Source organism: Microcaecilia unicolor, chromosome 2 (assembly GCF_901765095.1).
Source record: "Microcaecilia unicolor chromosome 2, aMicUni1.1, whole genome shotgun sequence".
NCBI classification, from domain to species: Eukaryota; Metazoa; Chordata; class Amphibia; order Gymnophiona; family Siphonopidae; genus Microcaecilia; species Microcaecilia unicolor.
The window spans coordinates 127270084-127289454 of NC_044032.1; the positions used below are offsets into that span (position 1 = coordinate 127270084).

Genomic DNA, 19371 nt, shown 5'->3' on the forward strand with positions numbered 1-19371 from the left:
GCATCCTGAACTTTTCTTTTTCGATAAATTTGTTCAGGGCCCTTAGGTCTAGGATGGGACGCATCCCCCCTGTTTTCTTTTCCACAAGGAAGTACCTGGAATAGAATCCCAGCCCTTCTTGCCCGGATGGCAAGGGCTCGACCGCATTGGCGCTGAGAAGGGCGGAGAGTTCCTCTGCAAGTACCTTCTTGTGCTGGAAGCTGTAAGACTGAGCTCCCGGTGGACAATTTGGAGGTTTTGAGGTCAAATTGAGGGTGTACCCCTGCCGGACTATTTGCAGAACCCACTGATCGGAGGTTATGAGAGGCCACCTTTGGTGAAAAACTTTCAACCTCCCTCCGACTGGCAGGTCGCCCGGCACGGACACTTGGATGTCGGCTATGCTCTGCTGGAGCCAGTCAAAAGCTCGCCCCTTGCTTTTGCTGGGGAGCCGCGGGGCCTTGCTGAGGCGCACGCTGCTGACGAGAGCGAGCGCGCTGGGGCTTAGCCTGGGCCGCAGGCTGTCGGGAAGGAGGATTGTACCTACGCTTGCCAGAAGAGTAGGGAACAGTCTTCCTTCCCCCGAAAAATCGTCTACCTGTAGAGGTAGAAGCTGAAGGCTGCCGGCGGGCGAATTTGTCGAATGCGGTGTCCCGCTGGTGGAGAGACTCTACCACCTGTTCGACTTTTTCACCAAAAATATTGTCCGCACGGCAAGGCGAGTCCGCAATCCGCTGCTGGATTCTATTCTCCAGGTCGGCGGCACGCAGCCATGAGAGCCTGCGCATCACCACACCTTGAGCAGCGGCCCTGGACGCAACATCAAAAGTGTCATAAACTCCTCTGGCCAGGAATTTTCTGCACGCCTTCAGCTGCCTGACCACCTCCTGAAAAGGCTTGGCTTGCTCAGGGGGAAGAGCATCAACCAAGCCCGCCAACTGCCGCACATTGTTCCGCATGTGTATGCTCGTGTAGAGCTGGTAAGACTGGATCTTGGACACGAGCATAGAGGAATGGTAGGCCTTCCTCCCAAAGGAGTCTAAGGTTCTAGCGTCCTTGCCCGGGGGCGCCGAAGCATGTTCCCTAGAACTCTTAGCCTTCTTTAGGGCCAAATCCACAACTCCAGAGTCATGAGGCAACTGAGTGCGCATCAGCTCTGGGTCCCCATGGATCCGGTACTGGGACTTGATCTTCTTGGGAATGTGGGGATTAGTTAATGGCTTGGTCCAGTTCGCAAGCAATGTCTTTTTCAGGACATGGTGCAAGGGAACAGTGGACGCTTCCTTAGGTGGAGAAGGATAGTCCAGGAGCTCAAACATTTCAGCCCTGGGCTCGTCCTCCACAACCACCGGGAAGGGGATGGCCGTAGACATCTCCCGGACAAAGGAGGCAAAAGACAGACTCTCGGGAGGAGAAAGCTGTCTCTCAGGAGAGGGAGTGGGATCAGACGGAAGACCCTCAGACTCCTCGTCAGAGAAATATCTGGGATCTTCCTCTTCCTCCCACGAGGCCTCACCCTCGGTGTCAGACACAAGTTCACGGACCTGTGTCTGCAACCTCGCCCTGCTCGACTCGGTGGAACCCCGTCCACGGTGGGGGCGTCGAGAGGTAGACTCCCTCGCCCGCATCGGCGAAGCTCCCTCCGCCGATGTAGTCGGGGAGCCCTCCTGGGAGGTGGCCGCGGTCGGCACCGCACGCGGTACCGACGTCGGGGACCTCAACCTGGGCGATGGGCCAGCCGGCGCCGCGCTCGACGGTACCGGAGGCGCAAGCACCGCCGGTACCGGAGGGGTAGGGCGCAACAGCTCTCCCAGAATCTCTGGGAGAACGGCCCGGAGGCTCTCGTTCAGAGTGGCTGCAGAAAAAGGCTGAGAGGTCGATGCAGGCGTCGACGTCAGAACCTGTTCCGGGCGAGGAGGCTGTTCCGGGCTGTCCAGAGTGGAGCGCATCGACACCTCCTGAACAGAGGGTGAGCGGTCCTCTCGGTGCCGATGTCTACTGGGTGCCGAATCCCTCGGCGACCCAGAGCTCTCGGTGCCGACACGGGGAGGAGACCGGTGTCGATGCTTCTTCGACTTCTTCCGAAGCATGTCACCGGAACTCCCCGGCACCGACGAGGAGGACGTAGAATCCATCCGTCGCTTCCTCGGGGCCGAGACCGAAGAGGGTCGATCCCGGGGGGGCTGTACCGCAGGAGCCCTCAGGGTAGGAGGAGACCCACCCGAAGGCTCACCGCCACCAGCAGGGGAATGGACAGCCTTCACCTGCACTCCTGACGATGCACCTCCGTCCGACGACATCAGCAGACGAAGTCTCGGTACCACCGACGTCGATGCAGTCGCCCGATGCCTCGGCGCCGATGCAGAGGTCCGATGCCTCGATGCAGTCGATGGAGCGGCAGCCAAGGGAGATGGTCCGGACGCTGACGACGTCGATGCACTCGATGCCTCCGGTGCCGATGCCGACGAAGAGCCCGAGAACAAAACGTTCCACTGGGCTAATCTCGCTACCTGAGTCCGCCTTTGTAACAGGGAACACAGACTGCAGTTCTGAGGGCGGTGCTGGGCCCCTAGACACTGAAGACATGCAGAGTGCCTATCAGTGAGCGAGATTACCCGGGCGCACTGGGTGCACTTCTTGAAGCCGCTGGAAGGCTTCGATGTCATGGGCGGAAAAATCACGCCGGCGAAATCAAAAGCCGAAATGGCGAAAATTGAAGCACCAAATTTAGAGGGAGAAAAATCTCGACCGAGGCCAAACTAGGCCTACCCCGACAACGAAAGAAAACTTACGGGGCAAAACTTGAAAAATACGGGAAGGGCAGAAAACCCGACAGGGTCTTCCGGAACACTTCCGGAGCGCTTCCCAAACTTTTTTAGAAGAAAATACCGAAAAACACGTCGAAAAGGACGCGCGAGGTCGACTCTCTGGGGCACGAACGGCGTAACACGACCGTACCGAGCGCGGACTGAAAGAAGACTGGCCGGCTCGAGCCGGTTTCGGGCGGGAAGACGGCTGCGCATGCGCAGTGCGCATGGGCGCGCGAGGACTAGCAAAGGCCTTTGCTAGTAAACTTTCCGATGGAGGGGGCTGCCGAGGACGTCAACCCATCAGTGAGAACAAGCAGCCTGCTTGTCCTCGGAGAAAGACAGGTACAAATCAAGGTAAGGTATACACAAAAATGGCACATGTGAGTTTATCTTGTTGGGCAGACTGGATGGATCATGCAGGTCTTTTTCTGCCGTCATCTACTATGTTACTATGTTAAGCTAAGTAATCTATAAGATTCCCTATATAAAGATGGCAAGAAAGATAAGTTAGAAAGCCAGAGATTTTTTAAGGCCAATGATGAAGAAGTCCAGTCCCCCGCTTTCAAAAAATAAAGCTGGGGGCTTCTCGAGGCCTTTTCCTAAAAAAAAAAATAACGTTTACCTTTCCAGCTAAGTTTTTTCTTTACTCTGGTGAGAATACACTTATGTAATTAGATAACCCTACTGTTATAGATATTGTTAAGTACACTTCTAAATGATGCACAGCATAGGAGAATGCATTTTTAAAGTAAAACTTGATTTATAAAATTTAAACTTGCCATAGTACTAGCATCTACAAAATGTGATAACTGCTCAATGCTAAATAATGCAGCTATGCTTGCACTGGATGGTGTAAATACTTGCTATCATGTTATTTTATGAAGTTCTAAGATGATACCTTATGACTGAACACAAAAGTAAATATACGTTACCTTTTTCTTTTATTTCTAGCATTAATACTTAAAGCAAAACAAGAAGTTGGCATGGACCCTTTCCCAACTAAAAAAAGTGCCAAAACAAAGAAAATGTGTAAATAATTTATTAATCAATCCACAACTCTTCCCCAGAGGCTTGTGATGATGAATGGACTTAACAGTGGTCCATGTTTCAGCCACCATGCCTGCGGCAGGAGTCTCAACATCTACAACCATAAAAAATATCCTATATAATAATTTATACCTCCAACGTTCCATGGCTGGCTGGCTGGCTGGGTTTGTAACATCTCCTGACGTCAGCCAGACTCCAGCGTTCCCTTCACTCTCACTGTCCTGCCCTCGCGTCAAAATGTAATGACGTCAGAGGAGGGCGGAACAGTGAGAGGGAAGGCAACGCTGGAGGCGAGCTCACGTCAGGGGATGTTACGAACGGAACAAAGCCAGCCAGCCAGCCAGAGAATGTTCAAGTACAAAGAAGAACAGAATTGCAGGACATCGAGGGCAGGGAGGGGAGGGCAGAGCAGAGCACAGGAGAATCGATGGGAAGAGAGGAGAGGGAATCGCGGTGCACGGATGGGAGGGCAGGGAAGAGGAGAATCGCTGGACATGGAGGGGAGGGGATGGGATGGGAGGGAAGGGAAGAATAGCTGGACATGGATGGGAGGACAGGGGAAAGAGAAAAAAAATGACTAGACAGCCTTCCTAGGGCCCGTTTCATTGTTGAGGAAACAGGCTTGGTTCCACTAGTATATATATAAACTATACAAACGTATGTGTGTGTGTGTGTGTGTCTCTATAGATAAATATAGATATAGAGACAGAGATAGATATAGATATAAAATAGGAAAACAGAGATATAGATATATAAAACAGGAAAAAGGAGGAGACTTTCTCGCTCATAATACTGAAACTACCCAATTTAACATTAAAATCTATCCTATCTAATAAAACGCACCTCCAACGTTATGAAGCTGACTGCGTGTCTGTCTGGCTGAGGCATTTGTGCGCTGCTCTGCTGTAAGGCTACTGAACGTCATGTAGTTCCAGGAACGTCAGCCACAGCACTGACCAACCGCACAAGGCACCGCCCCTGCCGCCCTTGCTGCAACGACACGCTCCCCCCAAGTCGCCGCCACCAGGCGTGCAGGCTCGGCCCTTCTCTCTCTGTTAGCACTGGTCCCGCCCTCATTTCCTCTTTCCGCAATGAGGGCGGAACCAGAGCTAACACAGAGAGAAGGACCGAGGCTGCACGTCTTTAAACGCTGCTTTCCTGTGAAGAAGATTTTTAAAACTTGGAGCGAGTGCGGCTGGAACTGGGAGGGAGGGAGGAAGGGACGACGACCATAGAACTGGGAGGGAGGAAGGGAGGGGGACCCTGAAACTAGGAGGGAGGAAGGGAGGGAGCGGGACGAACCTGGAACTCAGAGGGAGGGAGGGGGGGCGACCCTGCAACTTGGAGGGAGGGGAGCCACCCTGAAACTCGGAGGGAGGGAGGGGGAGCCACCCTGGAACACAGAGGGAGGGAGGGGGACGACCCTGGAACTTGGAGGGAAGGGAGGGGGACGACCCTTGAACTCGGAGGGAGGGGGGGACGACCCAGGAACTCGGAAGGAGGGAGGGGACGACCCTGAAAGTCGGAGGGAGGGAGGGAGGGGATGACCCTGGAACTCGGAGGGGGGGGGACGACCCTGAAACTTGGAGGGAGGGGGGCCCATGGCACACACTCTCATTCTCACACACACACTCTCTCACAGACACACTCGCACCCAGTCTCACTCTCTCTCTCTGTCACACACACACACACGCACATTCACTCTCTCTCTCTCACACAGTCACTCTCACACACACTCTCTCAAACATACACACTCCGAGGAAAACCTTGCTAGCGCCCGTTTCATTGTGTTCAGAAACGGGCCTTTTTTCTAGTAGAATGATAATCCATAGAATGCTGTATCAAAAGTATGTAAATTTATCACTAATAGAGAAGGATCGATTCAGCCCTTGGTTAAAAAAGCACTTAAATATAATGAGAAGATACAATACAGTCACCATCACATTTCATATTGATATAGCATTCTATGGATTATTCTTCTATAGATTTTAACGTTAAATTAGGTAGCTTCAATAGTATGATCAAGAAAGTTCCTATTTTTCTTTTACATATAATATCATTCTCTATCCATTTTTATTTCTGTATTTTTCTATCTGGTAACTATGTCCAAATTGATTTATTTGAGTGTTGTATCCTTTGCAATTTTGTATATCCTATGGGTTTTATTATATTGTTCTGTGGCAGCCATGATATATGTATATACTATTGTTTGAACCAACAAGTTTCAGTATTTGTGGAATTGATTTTATTATTCTACTTTCTTAATATTATATATGTTATGTTGTATTTATTAAAATTTGTATTTTTTGTGCAACTTATGACAATCATTTTATATTTGAGTTCTCTCTCTTGGTGTATTATATATATATTGTGTGAAGAGGACAACAAGGGGGTGGATAAAATGGAAGTGGAAGAAGAAGAAGTGAAGAGGGTCCAGAGGAAAGGGAGACAGAACAGAGCCTTGCCTGTGCTACTTGCACATATGAGTTTATCTTTTTGGGCAGACTAGATGGACCGTGCTGGTCTTTTTCTGCCGTCATCTACTATGTTACTTCCGCAGAGGGAGAAAAGAAAAGGGTTTCTTCCCACTGAAAAATGGAGGCTGGAAAATAACTACAATACCCATCAGCCCCAGGGAAAACCATGGTTTAGAAACTATCCTCCCCAGCAGCCTCCAGGGGAGAACCATGACAAGGCAAGGCAGGTGTCCCCTGGGGTTAATCAGGAGGAGGAGGAGGAGGAACAGCTGAGAAAAGGGTGGGACGAGGAACCCATGGAGTGGCAAGAGGCTGGAGAGAGAGAGAAGGGGGAAAGCCTGGAGGAACCCATGGACATAGTAGCATGGGCTCAATCATTGGGGAAAAAGCTGAGGAAGCAGGTGACTTCTTGGTATAGCAGCTGGTCTGAAAGGGGGAAGAAAAGGGTCATGCGGGAGGAGAGTCAGTGATAGTGAAAGTGTGACCCAGAAAGGGTAGGACCCTTGTATCTCCCCAGAGACTTCAAGCTGTTTTGAACTGTGTGCTGCTGAACTACTTAGAGTGAAAAGTGTGTTGTTTTGGGAGGGATTATTGTTTTTTCTTGTGTGGACTACTCAAAGAGAAAGGACGATGTTTTTTTGGAACTGTTTGCCATTGCACCTGGGGAAGACGTGTAGCAGTGGTTTTGCCTTTTTTGAGCTGTAGCCTGCAGATGCTCCCCCAGTGGGGGGAAGCGTTAAGCTGTAGGACTGGTTAAGGGGAACGAACTGAGTTCTGGAAGCAGTGGGGTTTATGTTTCTTTCTGCCCTGCTGTGCTGATTCCATTGAAGAGGAAAAACAGTGGGGGCTGTGTTTTTGTCCCTGTTTTATTTTGAACTGCTGGACTGTGAGCACCAAGGAAATAAAAACTTGCTGGTTTTTCTTTTGAAATTATTAGTTACCCGCAGTGCTTTTTTTGTAGAAAAAAAGGTGCCGGTACTCATTGTGGGCGGGGTCACCACATATGGCTCCACCCCTATGATAGCCACACCCACATTGGCCACACCCCTTATAGCAGCCATGGCGCATATAAACAGACATCATTGAAAATATACTAGTATAGGAGAAAAAAATAACATGATTTTTTTCATTATAAATAATTTCTGTAAGCTGCTACAGCTCCAATATACCCAGTGCAAAATAAGACAACAGATGTAAACACTAAAATGAAAATAAAATGATTTTTTCTACCTTTGTTGTCTGGTGACTTTGTTTTTCTATCCATATTGGTCCCAGCCTCTGATTCTGCTGCTCTCTATCTGTTCTCTTAACTCCATTTCTAGAGCTTCCTTTCCATTTATTTCTTTCCTTTCCTCTTCTTCATTTCTTGCCCTACATCCATAAGTAAAAGCTGGATCCTCCTCTGTGGAATTGACTGGAGGAGGTACAACATGGATCCAGCTTTTGCCTATTTTCTCCATCCAAGTGCAGTTTTTCTCCTCTCTTTCCTTTCCCTCATCTCCATCCATGTGCATCTTCTTTTTTTTCTTTCCTCTGCTCCATCCATGTCCAGCATTTCTCCTCTCTCTTCCCTCCCCTGTATCCATATAAAGAAATAATTCTCTCTCCCCTCTCCTCCATCCAAGTGCATTTCTCCTCTCTCCCTGCCAACCCCTCCATCCATCCATGTCCAGCAATTCTCCTCTCTCCCCTGCTCTCCCCTCCATCCATGTCCAGCATGTCTCCTCTCTCCCCTGCTCTCCCCTCCCATGTCCAGCGATTCTCCTCTGTCCCCTGTCCTCCCCTGCCATCCATGACCAGCCATTCTCCTCTGTCCCCTGTCCTCCCCTGCCATCCATGACCAGCCATTCTTCTCTACCCCCTGTCCTCCCGCCATCCGTGACCAGCCATTCTTCTGTGCCCCCTGTCCTCCTCTGCCATCCGTGACCAGCCATTCTTCTGTGCTCCGTCCTCCCCTGCCATCCGTGACCAGCCATTCTTCTCTGCCCCCTGTCCTCCCCTGCCATCTGTGACCAGCCATTCTTCTCTGCTCCATCCTCCCCTGCCATCCGCGACCCATTCTTCTCTGCCCCCTGTCCTCCCCTGCCATCCGTGACCAGCCATTCTTCTGTGCTCCGTCCTCCCCTGCCATCCGTGACCAGCTATTCTTCTCTGCCCCCTGTCCTCCCCTGCCATCCGTGACCAACCATTCTTCTGTGCTCCGTCCTCCCCTGCCATCCGTGACCAGCCATTCTTCTGTGCTCCGTCCTCCCCTGCCATCCGTGACCAGCCATTCTTCTCTGCTCCGTCCTCCCCTGCCATCCGCGACCCATTCTTCTCTGCCCCCTGTCCTCCCCTGCCATCTGTGACCAGCCATTCTTCTCTGCTCCGTCCTCCCCTGCCATCCGCGACCCATTCTTCTCTGCCCCCTGTCCTCCCCTGCCATCCATGTCCACTGATTATCCTCTCTCCCCTCCCCTCTCCTTCATGTCCAGCAATTTTCTCTTCCCTGCCCTCCCCTTATTCTCCAGCCCCAGCATCAGACCCTCAGCCCCAAACCTCAGCGTCTGTCCTTGGTCCCTTTTTCTCCCAGCCACAGAGTCAGACTCTTCTCCCTAAATCAGCTCCCTTCTCCCAGCCCCAGCAAAATACCCTTCTCTCTCCTCAACCCCTAGCGCCCAGCATGTGCCCTGTTCTCCCATCCCCAGGGTCTGCCATTCATCCAACCCCCACATCAGACCTTCTCCCCACCCGACGTCAAGATCCAGCACCCCTGCCCCAGCTGCCCGCCCTCTTTGCTTCCCGACAGCCCTGCTTTCCGGTCCAAACCCCCCCCCCCCCCCCCCCGCGACGCGTTTCAATCTTTTATTTATTTTTTTTACTTGCAGTCACAGCGCCGGCGTTGTTGAGAGGACCAGGCTCGCCTCCTCATGCTTTCCTTCCCTTCGCTGTTCCGATTCGCTGCCTCTCAGTGTCCCGCCTTCCTGTGACGTGTTTCCTGTTTCCGCGAAGGCGGGACACTGAGAGGCAGTGAATCGGAACAGCGAAGGGAAGGAAAGCATGAGGAGGCGAGCCTGGTCCTCTCAACAACGCCGGCGCTGTGACTGCAAGTAAAAAAAATAAATAAAAGATTGAAACGCGTCGCGGGGGGGGGAGGTTTGGATCGGAAAGCAGGGCTGTCGGGAAGCAAAGAGGGCGGGCAGCTGGGGCAGGGGCGCTGGATCTCGACGGGCGGCAGGAACGCAAGTCAGGAACCCTAGGGAAAAAAGGTGCCGGTACGCCGTACCGGCGCGTACCGGCACAAAAAAAGCACTGGTTACCCGAGTCGTGTCCTGTGGATTACAGTGGGTTATGGGGCCGGGCATGAAGCTTGGCCCACAGCCGGAGTCTCCAAAGGAAGAGACGGGATCCTGAAAACCCCTGGAGGAGGGACGGATCTTTCACTATATATATATATATATATATATATATATATATATATATATATATAAACTCTAAAAACAAATGTGTGTATATATATGTGTGTGATTGCCGAAACACAGATCCGTGTCAAGTTCATTATTCATCATCACAAGCCTCTTGGTTATTTCCACATTTTTTTTCGTTTTGGCACTTTTTTTTCTTTTAAGTTGGCAATGCCAAGGGTCCACCACCCCTATTTCTTTCTTGTTTTGTGGTTTTGATTACATAAGGGTTGGTTTCTCCTTTTTGTTTTCAGTGGTAGCATTAATACTTACACAGATTCTGGGTCTTTTTCTTTCTTACTTATTACTGGTAATCCAAAAGTTTTTCTTTTCCGTGGTTTGATACCTGTAATGAAATGTTAAGGTTTTCTTCTTTATTAAAGAATTATTTTGGTTTGTATCTACATTGAGAGAAGAGCGTTCTCTACAGAAAAAAACAATTGTTTATATCAATGTTAACCATTCCTCTTCTTTTTCTTTGCTGAACTCGACAGTGGTGTCATTTTATCTATCACTAAAGATCATTAGTTAACCATTTTCTATGCAATTAATCAAAAAGATTTTAACAAAATAATGAAATCACAAAAGAATGACAATCATAAGGGGTATATGAAAAAGAAAAACTGCAGTTTAAAATACTGTGGCCCTACTTCCAAAGTATATCCAGGTGAAGATTCCTCTTGGCCTTTTTCAAAAAGGTTTCTCTAAGGTATTGTAATAAAACACACCTCACCAATTTAACCATGGTACTACCAATTCATTTTAAGTGCTTTGAGGTGTAAATTTTGGGGACAATTTTAAAAGCCATTTATGTATAGAAAATAGTAGTTTATATCCACGGGACCTATTATAACATTATTCAGATTTTCTGCAGCTAAAAAGATAACATAATTCCACTTCACAGCATGGCTTTTCAGCAAACTTCTCCTGCACGTCTGGCTTGAGGCCTGAGGCCCACAACCAAGTGAGTCTGCAGAGAACAATTCTCATTGAGGAGGTTCTCAATGTCATATTGAAAATATCATAGATTTCAAGGACCATGTATTTTTCACACTCCTTCCTCCTGCGTACTAGATGCTGAAGCTTGTTGACCTTCTCCCAAGGGAGAGTGGCTTAAGAGGTCAGGACTCTTCAGCTTGGAAAAGAAATGGCTGAGAGGGGATATGATAGAGGTCTACAAAATACTGAGTGGTATAAGATGGGTAAACATAAATCAATTTTTTACTATTTCAAAAAGTACAGATATTAGGGGACACTCAAGGAAGTTACATGGTACTACTTTTAAAACAAATAGGAGGAAATATTTTTTCACTCAACAAATAATTAAGCTCTGGAACTCACTGCCAGAGGATGTGGTATCAGTAGTTAGTATTAAAAAAGGTTTGGGCAAGTTCCTGGAAGAAAAGTCCATAGTCTGCTACTGAGAAAGACATGGAGGAAAGCCATTGCTTGTCCCTTGATCAGTAGCATGAATCTTGCTACTATTTAGGATTCTGTCAAGTACTTGTGATCTAAATTGGCCACTGTTGGATGCAGGATACTTGGCTAGCTGAACCGTTGGTCTGATCTAGTATGCTATTTTTGATATACCGCCATTCACTAACTAACAAATCAAAACAGTTTACAATAACAAAAAGCAGCATAGTGTAGAATTATGAGCACAGTCATGCACTATGGAATGGGTCAAAAGGCCAGAGATTGATGAGACTGCAGGACTCTGGAATTTATGATCTATTATGATACCCTTACTGGCAAGCAGGCTTGGGAAAGAAACTAGTGTAAACAAAAAGGGAGAATGTGGTTTAAACAGGTTTAGGAAAGCAGATGGTGAGAACCAGATAATAATCTATGAGAAGGATGATTTGCAGAAAAAGCCATGTAAATCATTGTCTGAAACAAACGATATAAGCAGCAGAATCAGAACAGTACTTCAGAGATGCAGACAGTGAATCTCTCTTTAGGTAACTGTACTGATCTCTCATGAGAAACTATAAATTGTATCTGTACTTGGTAAACAAATAAAAAATTATACTTTCTCATATACACGTAGCCTTGGTTTCTTTTATCCTCCCAAATTGTGGATGGCTGGTATATGCTAATTAGGGAAGGGTACAAGGGGCCTAAAAACAATAGTAAAATGGAAAAAGAGCCGGTTAGCCTACTCAAAGGCTTCTAGAAAAGCTGCTGGGGTAGTGCTTCCCAAAACAGGCTCTGTCAGTGACTAGCGTACCTTAGTAAAAGACCCCCTTAATCTATATGTGAAGATTTAGGGGTTCTGCTTGTCCTCAGAGAATGCTTCTTTCTGGGTATTTTATTAAAACCTGATATGACTGTTTATATCATAGTTCTTCTTTCTTCTAGAGAGTTCATCTAACTTTTTCAGCCTCTCTGTAGTCAATTAAATTGCAGGGCTACCAAAATGGTATATGTGTGGCCTATTTTGAAATGCCTCCAACTTGTCAATGAAATTTAATAGAGGAAGACTAAACCTGAACACAGTACTCTGCGTAGGATATCACAAGAGAACTCTAGAGAAGTAATATTACATCGCTCTTCGATACCTCTTTATGGGGCCCTTTTACAAAGGCATGCTGAAAAATGGCCTGTGGTACTGTAGATGCGCGTTTTTGGCACACGTAGAATCATTTTTCAGTGCACCTGTAAAAAATACCTTTTTTAAATTTTTGCCAAAAATGGACGTGTGGCAAAATGAAAATTTGACGCGCGCCCATTTTGGGTCTGAGACCTTACCACCAGCCACTGATCTAGCAATAAGGTCTCAAGCGGTAACCGGGCGGTAATGGTCTACGCAAGTAAAATGCTGATTACCACCAGCACGCCAGAAAATAAAAATATGTTCCAGTGCACATCAAAAATAAAATTACTGTGAGGGCCATGTGGTAGCTGGGCAGTAACTCAAAATTGGCGCACGTTGGGAGCGCACAGATAAGGCTTAGTAAAAGGGCCCCTATGCTCTCAAGTATTCTATTTGTTAACCCAGCTGCTTTGTAACACTCCAACACCACCTTTGGCAGGAACTTAGGGTGCAAGTAACATATAGTAACATAGTAGATGACGGCAGAAAAAGACCAGCACGGTCCATCTAGTCTGCCCAAAAAGATAAACTCATATGTGCTACTTCTTGTGTATACTTAACCTTGATTTGCATCTGCCATTTTCAGGACACAGACCATAGAAGTCTTGCCCAGAACTAGCCCCACCACCCAAACACCAGCCCCGCCTCCCAATCTCGGCTAAGCTTCTGAGGATCCATTCCTTCTGCACAGGATTCTGCACAGTGGAGGACTACTCTGTTCTGATGAAATCTGATATAAGGTACATGTACTACCAAGGCCTGAAGCTCACTGACCCTATGAGCTGAAGTAACAGCCACCAAGAAAATGGCCTTCCAGGTCAAGTATTTCAGATGGCAAGTATTCAGTGGCTCAAAAGGAGCTTTCATCAGCTGAGTGAGAATGACGTTGAGATCCCATGACACTGGTGGAGATTTGAAAGAGGGCTTTGACAAAAGCAAACTTCATAAAGCGAGCAATGAAAGGCTGTCCAGATATAGGCTTACTCTCTACACGACGATGAAAAGCACTAATAGCACTAAGGTGAACTCTTACAGAGTTGGTCTTGAGACCAGACTCTGATAAGTGTAGAAGGTATTCAAGCAGGGTATGTGTAGGACAAGAAAGAGGATCTAGGGCCTTGCTGTCACACCAGACAGCAAACCTCCTCCATTTGAAAGAGTAACACTTCTTCGTGGAATCTTTTCTGGAAGCAAGCAAGACTCGGGAGACACCCTCTGAAAGACCCAAGGAGGCGAATTCTAAGCTCTCAACATCCAGGCCGTGAGAGCCAGAGACTGGAGGTTGGGATGTAGAAGCGAACCCTCGTTCTGGGTGAAGAGGGTTGGAAAACATTCCAATCTCCACGGTTCCTCAGAGGACAACTCCAGAAGAGGGAACCAAATCTGACGCGGCCAGAAGGGTGCAATCAGGATCATGATTCCGCAGTCTTGCTTGAGTTTCAGCAAAGTCTTCCCCACTAGAGGTCTGGGAGGATACGCATACATAAGGCCTGTCCCCCAATAAAGGAGAAAGGCATCTGACACTAGTCTGTCGTGGGCCTGAAGCCTGGAACAGAAATGAGGGACCTTGTGATTGATCTGAGTGGCAAAAAGATCCAGCAAAGGGGGTGCCCCACGCTCGGAAGATCTTGCGGACTACACCCATGTCCAGTGACCACTCGTGAGGTTGCATAATCCTGCTCAACCTGTCGGCCAGACTGTTGTTTACGCCTGCCAGATAAGTGGCTTGGAGAAACATGCTGTGACGGCGTGTCCAAAGCCACATCTGGACGGCTTCCTGACACAGACGGCGAGATCCGGTGCCCCCCTGCTTGTTGGTGTAATACATGGCAACCTAATTGTCTGTCTGAATCAAAATGATTTGGTTGGACAGTCGATCTCTGAAAGCCTTTAAAGCGTTCCAGATCACTCTTAATTCCAGGAAGTTGATCTGCACACCTTTTTCCTGAAAGGACCAGTCTCCCTGAGTGTGGAGCCCATCTACATGAGCTCCCCACCCCAGGAGAGATGCATCCGTTGTCAGCAGTTTTTGTGGCTGAGGAACTTGGAATGGTCGCGCCAAAGTCAAATTGCATCGAATCATCCACCACTGAAGAGAATTCCGAAAGTCGGTGGACAGTTGGATTACATCCTCTAGATCCCCCACAGCTTGAAACCACTGGGAAGCTAGAATCCTTTGAGCTATCTCATATGTAGACGTGCCATGGGCGTTACATGAACAATGGAGGCCATGTGACCCAGAAGCCTCAACATCTGCCGAGCCGTGACCTGCCGAGACGCTCAAACCATGGACACCAGGGACAGAAGGTTGTCCGCCCTTGCCTCGGGGAGATAAGTTCGAGCTGTCTGAGTGTTCAACAGTGCTCCAATAAATTCCAAGTTTTGGACTGGGGTGAGATGGGACTTGGTGGGATAATTTATAATGAACCCCAGTAGCTCCAGCACCTGAACAGTCATTCACATGGACTCCAGAGCACCTTCCTTCGAGGTGCTGTTCACCAGCCAGTCGACATAAGGGAACACATGCACTCCTAGTCTGCGTAGAGACGCTGCTGTCATTCTTCTCACGGAAGCACAGGGTTTGTGAGCCCTCGGACCACTGCCGTGGAGCGGCAGTGGCAGGCAAAACCATTCCCAAACCAGAGGCAAGGCAGAACAGGACTGGAACCCCAGACTGGAGTTTCAGCAGAGGCAAACAAGCTGAGACAGGTAGAGCAGGAACAGCTAGACTTCACCTGCCCTTGACCGCCGTTCCCCAGGAGTTGAGCCCCTGGGTGCAGGCAGCCGGCAGGACTTACAGGACAGGGCAGGAACTGGATACCAACAGGAAACACACAACAGAGTCAGGACTAAAAGCTGCCAGGCAGCCTCTAAGACAGAAACACAGACAGGTGAGAGTCAGGACTGAAAGCTGCCAAGCAGCCACTAAAAAGGAACACAGACACAAGACAAGGAAATGCAGACCAGAAAAAAGATTGCACTGGAGGCAAAAACACATAGCAAAACTATTTTTTAGGTATATTAAAAGCAAAAAGTCGGCAAAAGAATCAACTGGACCGCTAGATGACCAAGGAGTAAAAGGGGCACTCAAGGAATACAAAGCCATAGCGGAGAGATTAAATTAATTCTTTGCTTTGGTCTTCACCGAGAAAGATCTGGGAGAGAAACCGGTGCCAGAAATAGTATTCAAAGCTGACGAGTCAGAGAAACTGAATGAAATCTCTATAAACGTGGAAGATGTAATAGCGCAATTTCACAAACTGAAGAGTAGCAAATCGCCTGGACATATTCATTCCAGAGTACTGATAGAATTGAAAAATTAACTTGTGGAACTATTGTAAGTAATATGTGATTTAACTTTAAAATCAAGCATGGTTCCGGATGATTGCAGGGTGGCCAATGTAACACAAATTTTTTAAAAAGATTCCAGACGTGATCCGGGAAATTACAGACCAGTGAGCCTGACGTTGGTGATGGGCAAAATGGTAGAGACTATTATAAAGAACAAAATTACAGCGCATATTCAAAAGAATGGATTAATGAGACAAAGCCACCATGGATTTAGTGAAGGGAAAACTTGCCTCACCAATCTATTACATTTCTTTGAAAGGGTGAACCAACATGTGGACAAAGGTGAGCCAGTTGATATTGTGTATCTGGATTTTCAAAAGGCGTTTGACAAAGTACCTCATGAAAAACTCCAGAGGAAATTGGAGAGTCATGGGATAGGAGGTAGTGTTCTTTTGTGAATTAAAAACTGGTTAAAAGATAGAAAACAGAGAGTAGGGTTAAATGGTCAGTATTCTCAATGAACAAAGATCTAGAGATGGGATAACTAGTGAGGTAATTCAATTTGCTGATGAAACAAAGTTATTCAGTTGTTGAGTCGCAGGAGGATTGTGAAAAATTACAAGAGGACCTTACGAGGCTGGGAGACTGGGCATTCAAATGGCCAATGCCATTTAATGTCAGCAAGTGCAAAGTGATGCATGTGGGAAAGAGTAACCCGAATTATAGTTACATAATGCAAGGTTCCACATTAGGAGTCACCGACCAGGGAACAGTACCAGACCACGCCTGTGATTCCAATCTCATTTAAGATCTGTAATAAGAGATCTTGATCCACCAGATCAAAAGCAAAGGATAGATCCAATTGTCTCCATGCTACATTCTTTACAGAATCCTGACTGAGATGAGTGAAAGCTATCAAATTTGTCCAGATAATCCTCTAGTTGTTTTGTACCCCTTCCTTTCATGATCTTAGTAAACAGAGAGAAGGAAGCAACTGGCCTTCACATTGGCTGAGAACAGAAAAGCCGCCAGTGCTCTCCTGATACTCAAGTTTCTAATCAATTGATGGAGCAAGTTGCCTCGACTTTCAGCTTGCGACCCTGAGCTACCTGTTACAGACCATGAGCTCTCCAGCTGAGGAGGCGATTACTAACCAACCTGAAGTCTCCAGAAGCATTCCCTTGTCATATTCTGGGTGCTCAACCACCAAAGCATGGAAACTCTAACTCTTGTCAACCAAGCTAGGTGAACTTCAAAAATCTGAATTTGAGGGAACCACTGACTCAGAAGAAATGGCTGCACAGGCTGAGCACAAGCCCATGGTACCAAACCCAGAGTTGCAGCTATGAATCCCAGTACCTGCATATAATCCCAGTCTCAAAGCACACTCTGACTGAGCAATTATCCTTATAGCCAAGAAAGTACCTGAGAGGATCTCCAGATGGCTAATAACAGGGGAGGAGCCTGGTCTCCTCTAGATATTCCCGAAGGTGCAGAATCCTGTATTCTTTTTGTCCACCTCAGATCAACTGGTGACCAGTTCTTCAACTGGGCCCAGGAGCAACCTATCATTCTAGTCCACAGCTGCACAGAATACATTGACACCATCTGCTGGAATCAGAGAATGCTGACGCACTGATGCTACATGGTGCCTTTTATAATCTGAGCTTGCAGCTCTTTGGCCTCCGTCTCCATTTACTGGCAGATAGGAATAACCTCTACATTCTGGACTGGTCTAGGTAGGACAAAATGAATATTGCTTATGCTTGTTGAACCCCACCTAGTACTTGAGTTACGCAAGCTAGAAATAATATTAAACAAACAGTCTGAGTGGACAAAATAGAGAGTAAGATACCGTGGGAACACAGAGACGTGAAAAATGAGATCTCGCTCTCTCTCTCTCTCTAATATAATATTAGGTAAAGGGAACCTCAGTAAACACAACACAGTTTATAAACCATTGCAATAATTACTGGAGAAATGGTGGGGGGGGGGGGGGGGGGGAAGAGACTTTTTCACATCACTACAGAACTTATTTTTAGGTGCAGAGACTATAATAACAAAGTTTTGCTGAATCACAAACACTCAGAACTGCTTCTCATTATATCTGAATCATGCATTTGAAAAACAATAATTCAATACTACAAAAGCTGATCTTTTTCTGGGCTACTAATCATAAACGCTTCCTTTCAAAAACTTACCTTCTACTGCAGTGGCTGGGTCACATTCTTCAAATTCAATCAGTCCTTAGTAAAAGAATAAGAATTTAATTATTCCATTTCATGGTTTTAATACAAAATACTTTACACAATGATTTTCAGCATTTCATCTTTATTTAGTATATCACAAATACTGGAACCATCTAAGTGGTTTACAAAGAGTAAAAATATGGAAAGTGGTTAGGAAAGATATGTAAGGAGGCTAGGTTACAAATAAATAATTATAAGAGATGGGGAACACATGACTAAATTACCAAAAGGAATGGAGGAAGTGCAAAAGACAAGACCCTAGTGAGACAAAGTGAAGAGGCTACTGCAAGTCCAAATGGAAACTGAATGAAGGAAAAAAAAAAGGCAAGCTTAGGAAAAAGGAAAAGCACAATGGAAATAGTAAGCTTTCAGTAGGGCTTTACATTTCAAACAAGACAATTCAGAACAAAAGTATAAAGGTAAAGAGTTCCCCAGGGAAGGGACCAGAATACTAAAGCAGGAAGAGAGGCATGAAGCTGAGCAAATCTGATGAAAAGAAGGAACAAGAAAATGCTGATTGGCTGAACGTACAGGGTATGTCAGCTGGTAAGGAGAGGGAAAGCTATGCAGAAAAGACGGAGAACCTGAATGAAGAACATGAAAGGACATAGTTAACAGCTGGTTATATAGAGATGGTAAACGGAAATGGACAGGTTGCCAGTGCTCAACAAGAAAGTAGGATATCGGTCAAATTTCTTAGCCCCATAAATAAGTTTAAGAGCACTGTTCTGAATAACCTGAAGATAGTGCAGCTGGCATTGTGGGGTGCCAGAGAGAACAGAGTTGCAATAATCTAGACAGGAGAGCACTAAAGAATGAATAAGCAACCAAAGAGAAGGCCTGTCAAAGAAAGGGCAAACTGATCGGATTTGCTTTAGTGAAACCTGAAAAGAGAAGGATAACTGACTAATCGAGATGACCCCTAAGATTTTAACAGACTTGGCAAGGGTAATTTGCTCACCTAAGATGGTAGGTGAAACAGAAAGCACAGAAGATGGATTAGAAGAAAAAAAGAACAGTGATAGTCTTAGAACCATTAAGTTTCAACCCATTAGAAGATAGCCAGGCAGCAATTTTATCAGGTGTACAAGAAATCTCAGTGATGATTTTACTACTAATTTACCAAAATGATTTTTCTAAAAATGCCAACTATAAGGATTTAGCACTACCTCAAAACAATAAAACACATTAAAGCATAAGAAACAATACAAAAAAGGATAGCTGTATTATTTCTAACAATTCTGCTGGAAACATTTGAAAGTAATATTTCAAGATGATAACTTCACAACAACAGTACAGAAATAAAAAATAAAATCCACGACAATAAATATTCATAAAAGCAAATATATAAGTAAATACCACTAGTTTCTCAAGGAGACTTTCATGGATTTCTGACACAATGATGATATTTCTCTATTAAATCAGTATTTTGTCCACTGATAATGCACGTATGACAAAAGTGTCTTTAAAAAAAACATT

At 46.5% G+C, this 19371-nt stretch overlaps 1 protein-coding gene across 3 annotated transcripts in view; it reads right to left on the minus strand.

The window, feature by feature from the left end:
- The window catches only part of FCHO2 (FCH and mu domain containing endocytic adaptor 2), a 458555-nt gene that overhangs the window by 294751 nt on the left and 144433 nt on the right, over positions 1-19371 (minus strand). For all 3 annotated transcript variants that reach the window (XM_030193298.1, XM_030193297.1, XM_030193296.1), the window contains exons 9-10: positions 17845-17889; positions 10030-10102 (exon numbers count right to left, since the gene is read on the minus strand). In XM_030193298.1, coding sequence (XP_030049158.1) covers positions 10030-10102; positions 17845-17889 — 118 coding nt within the window. The remainder of the gene's footprint in view (positions 1-10029; positions 10103-17844; positions 17890-19371) is intronic.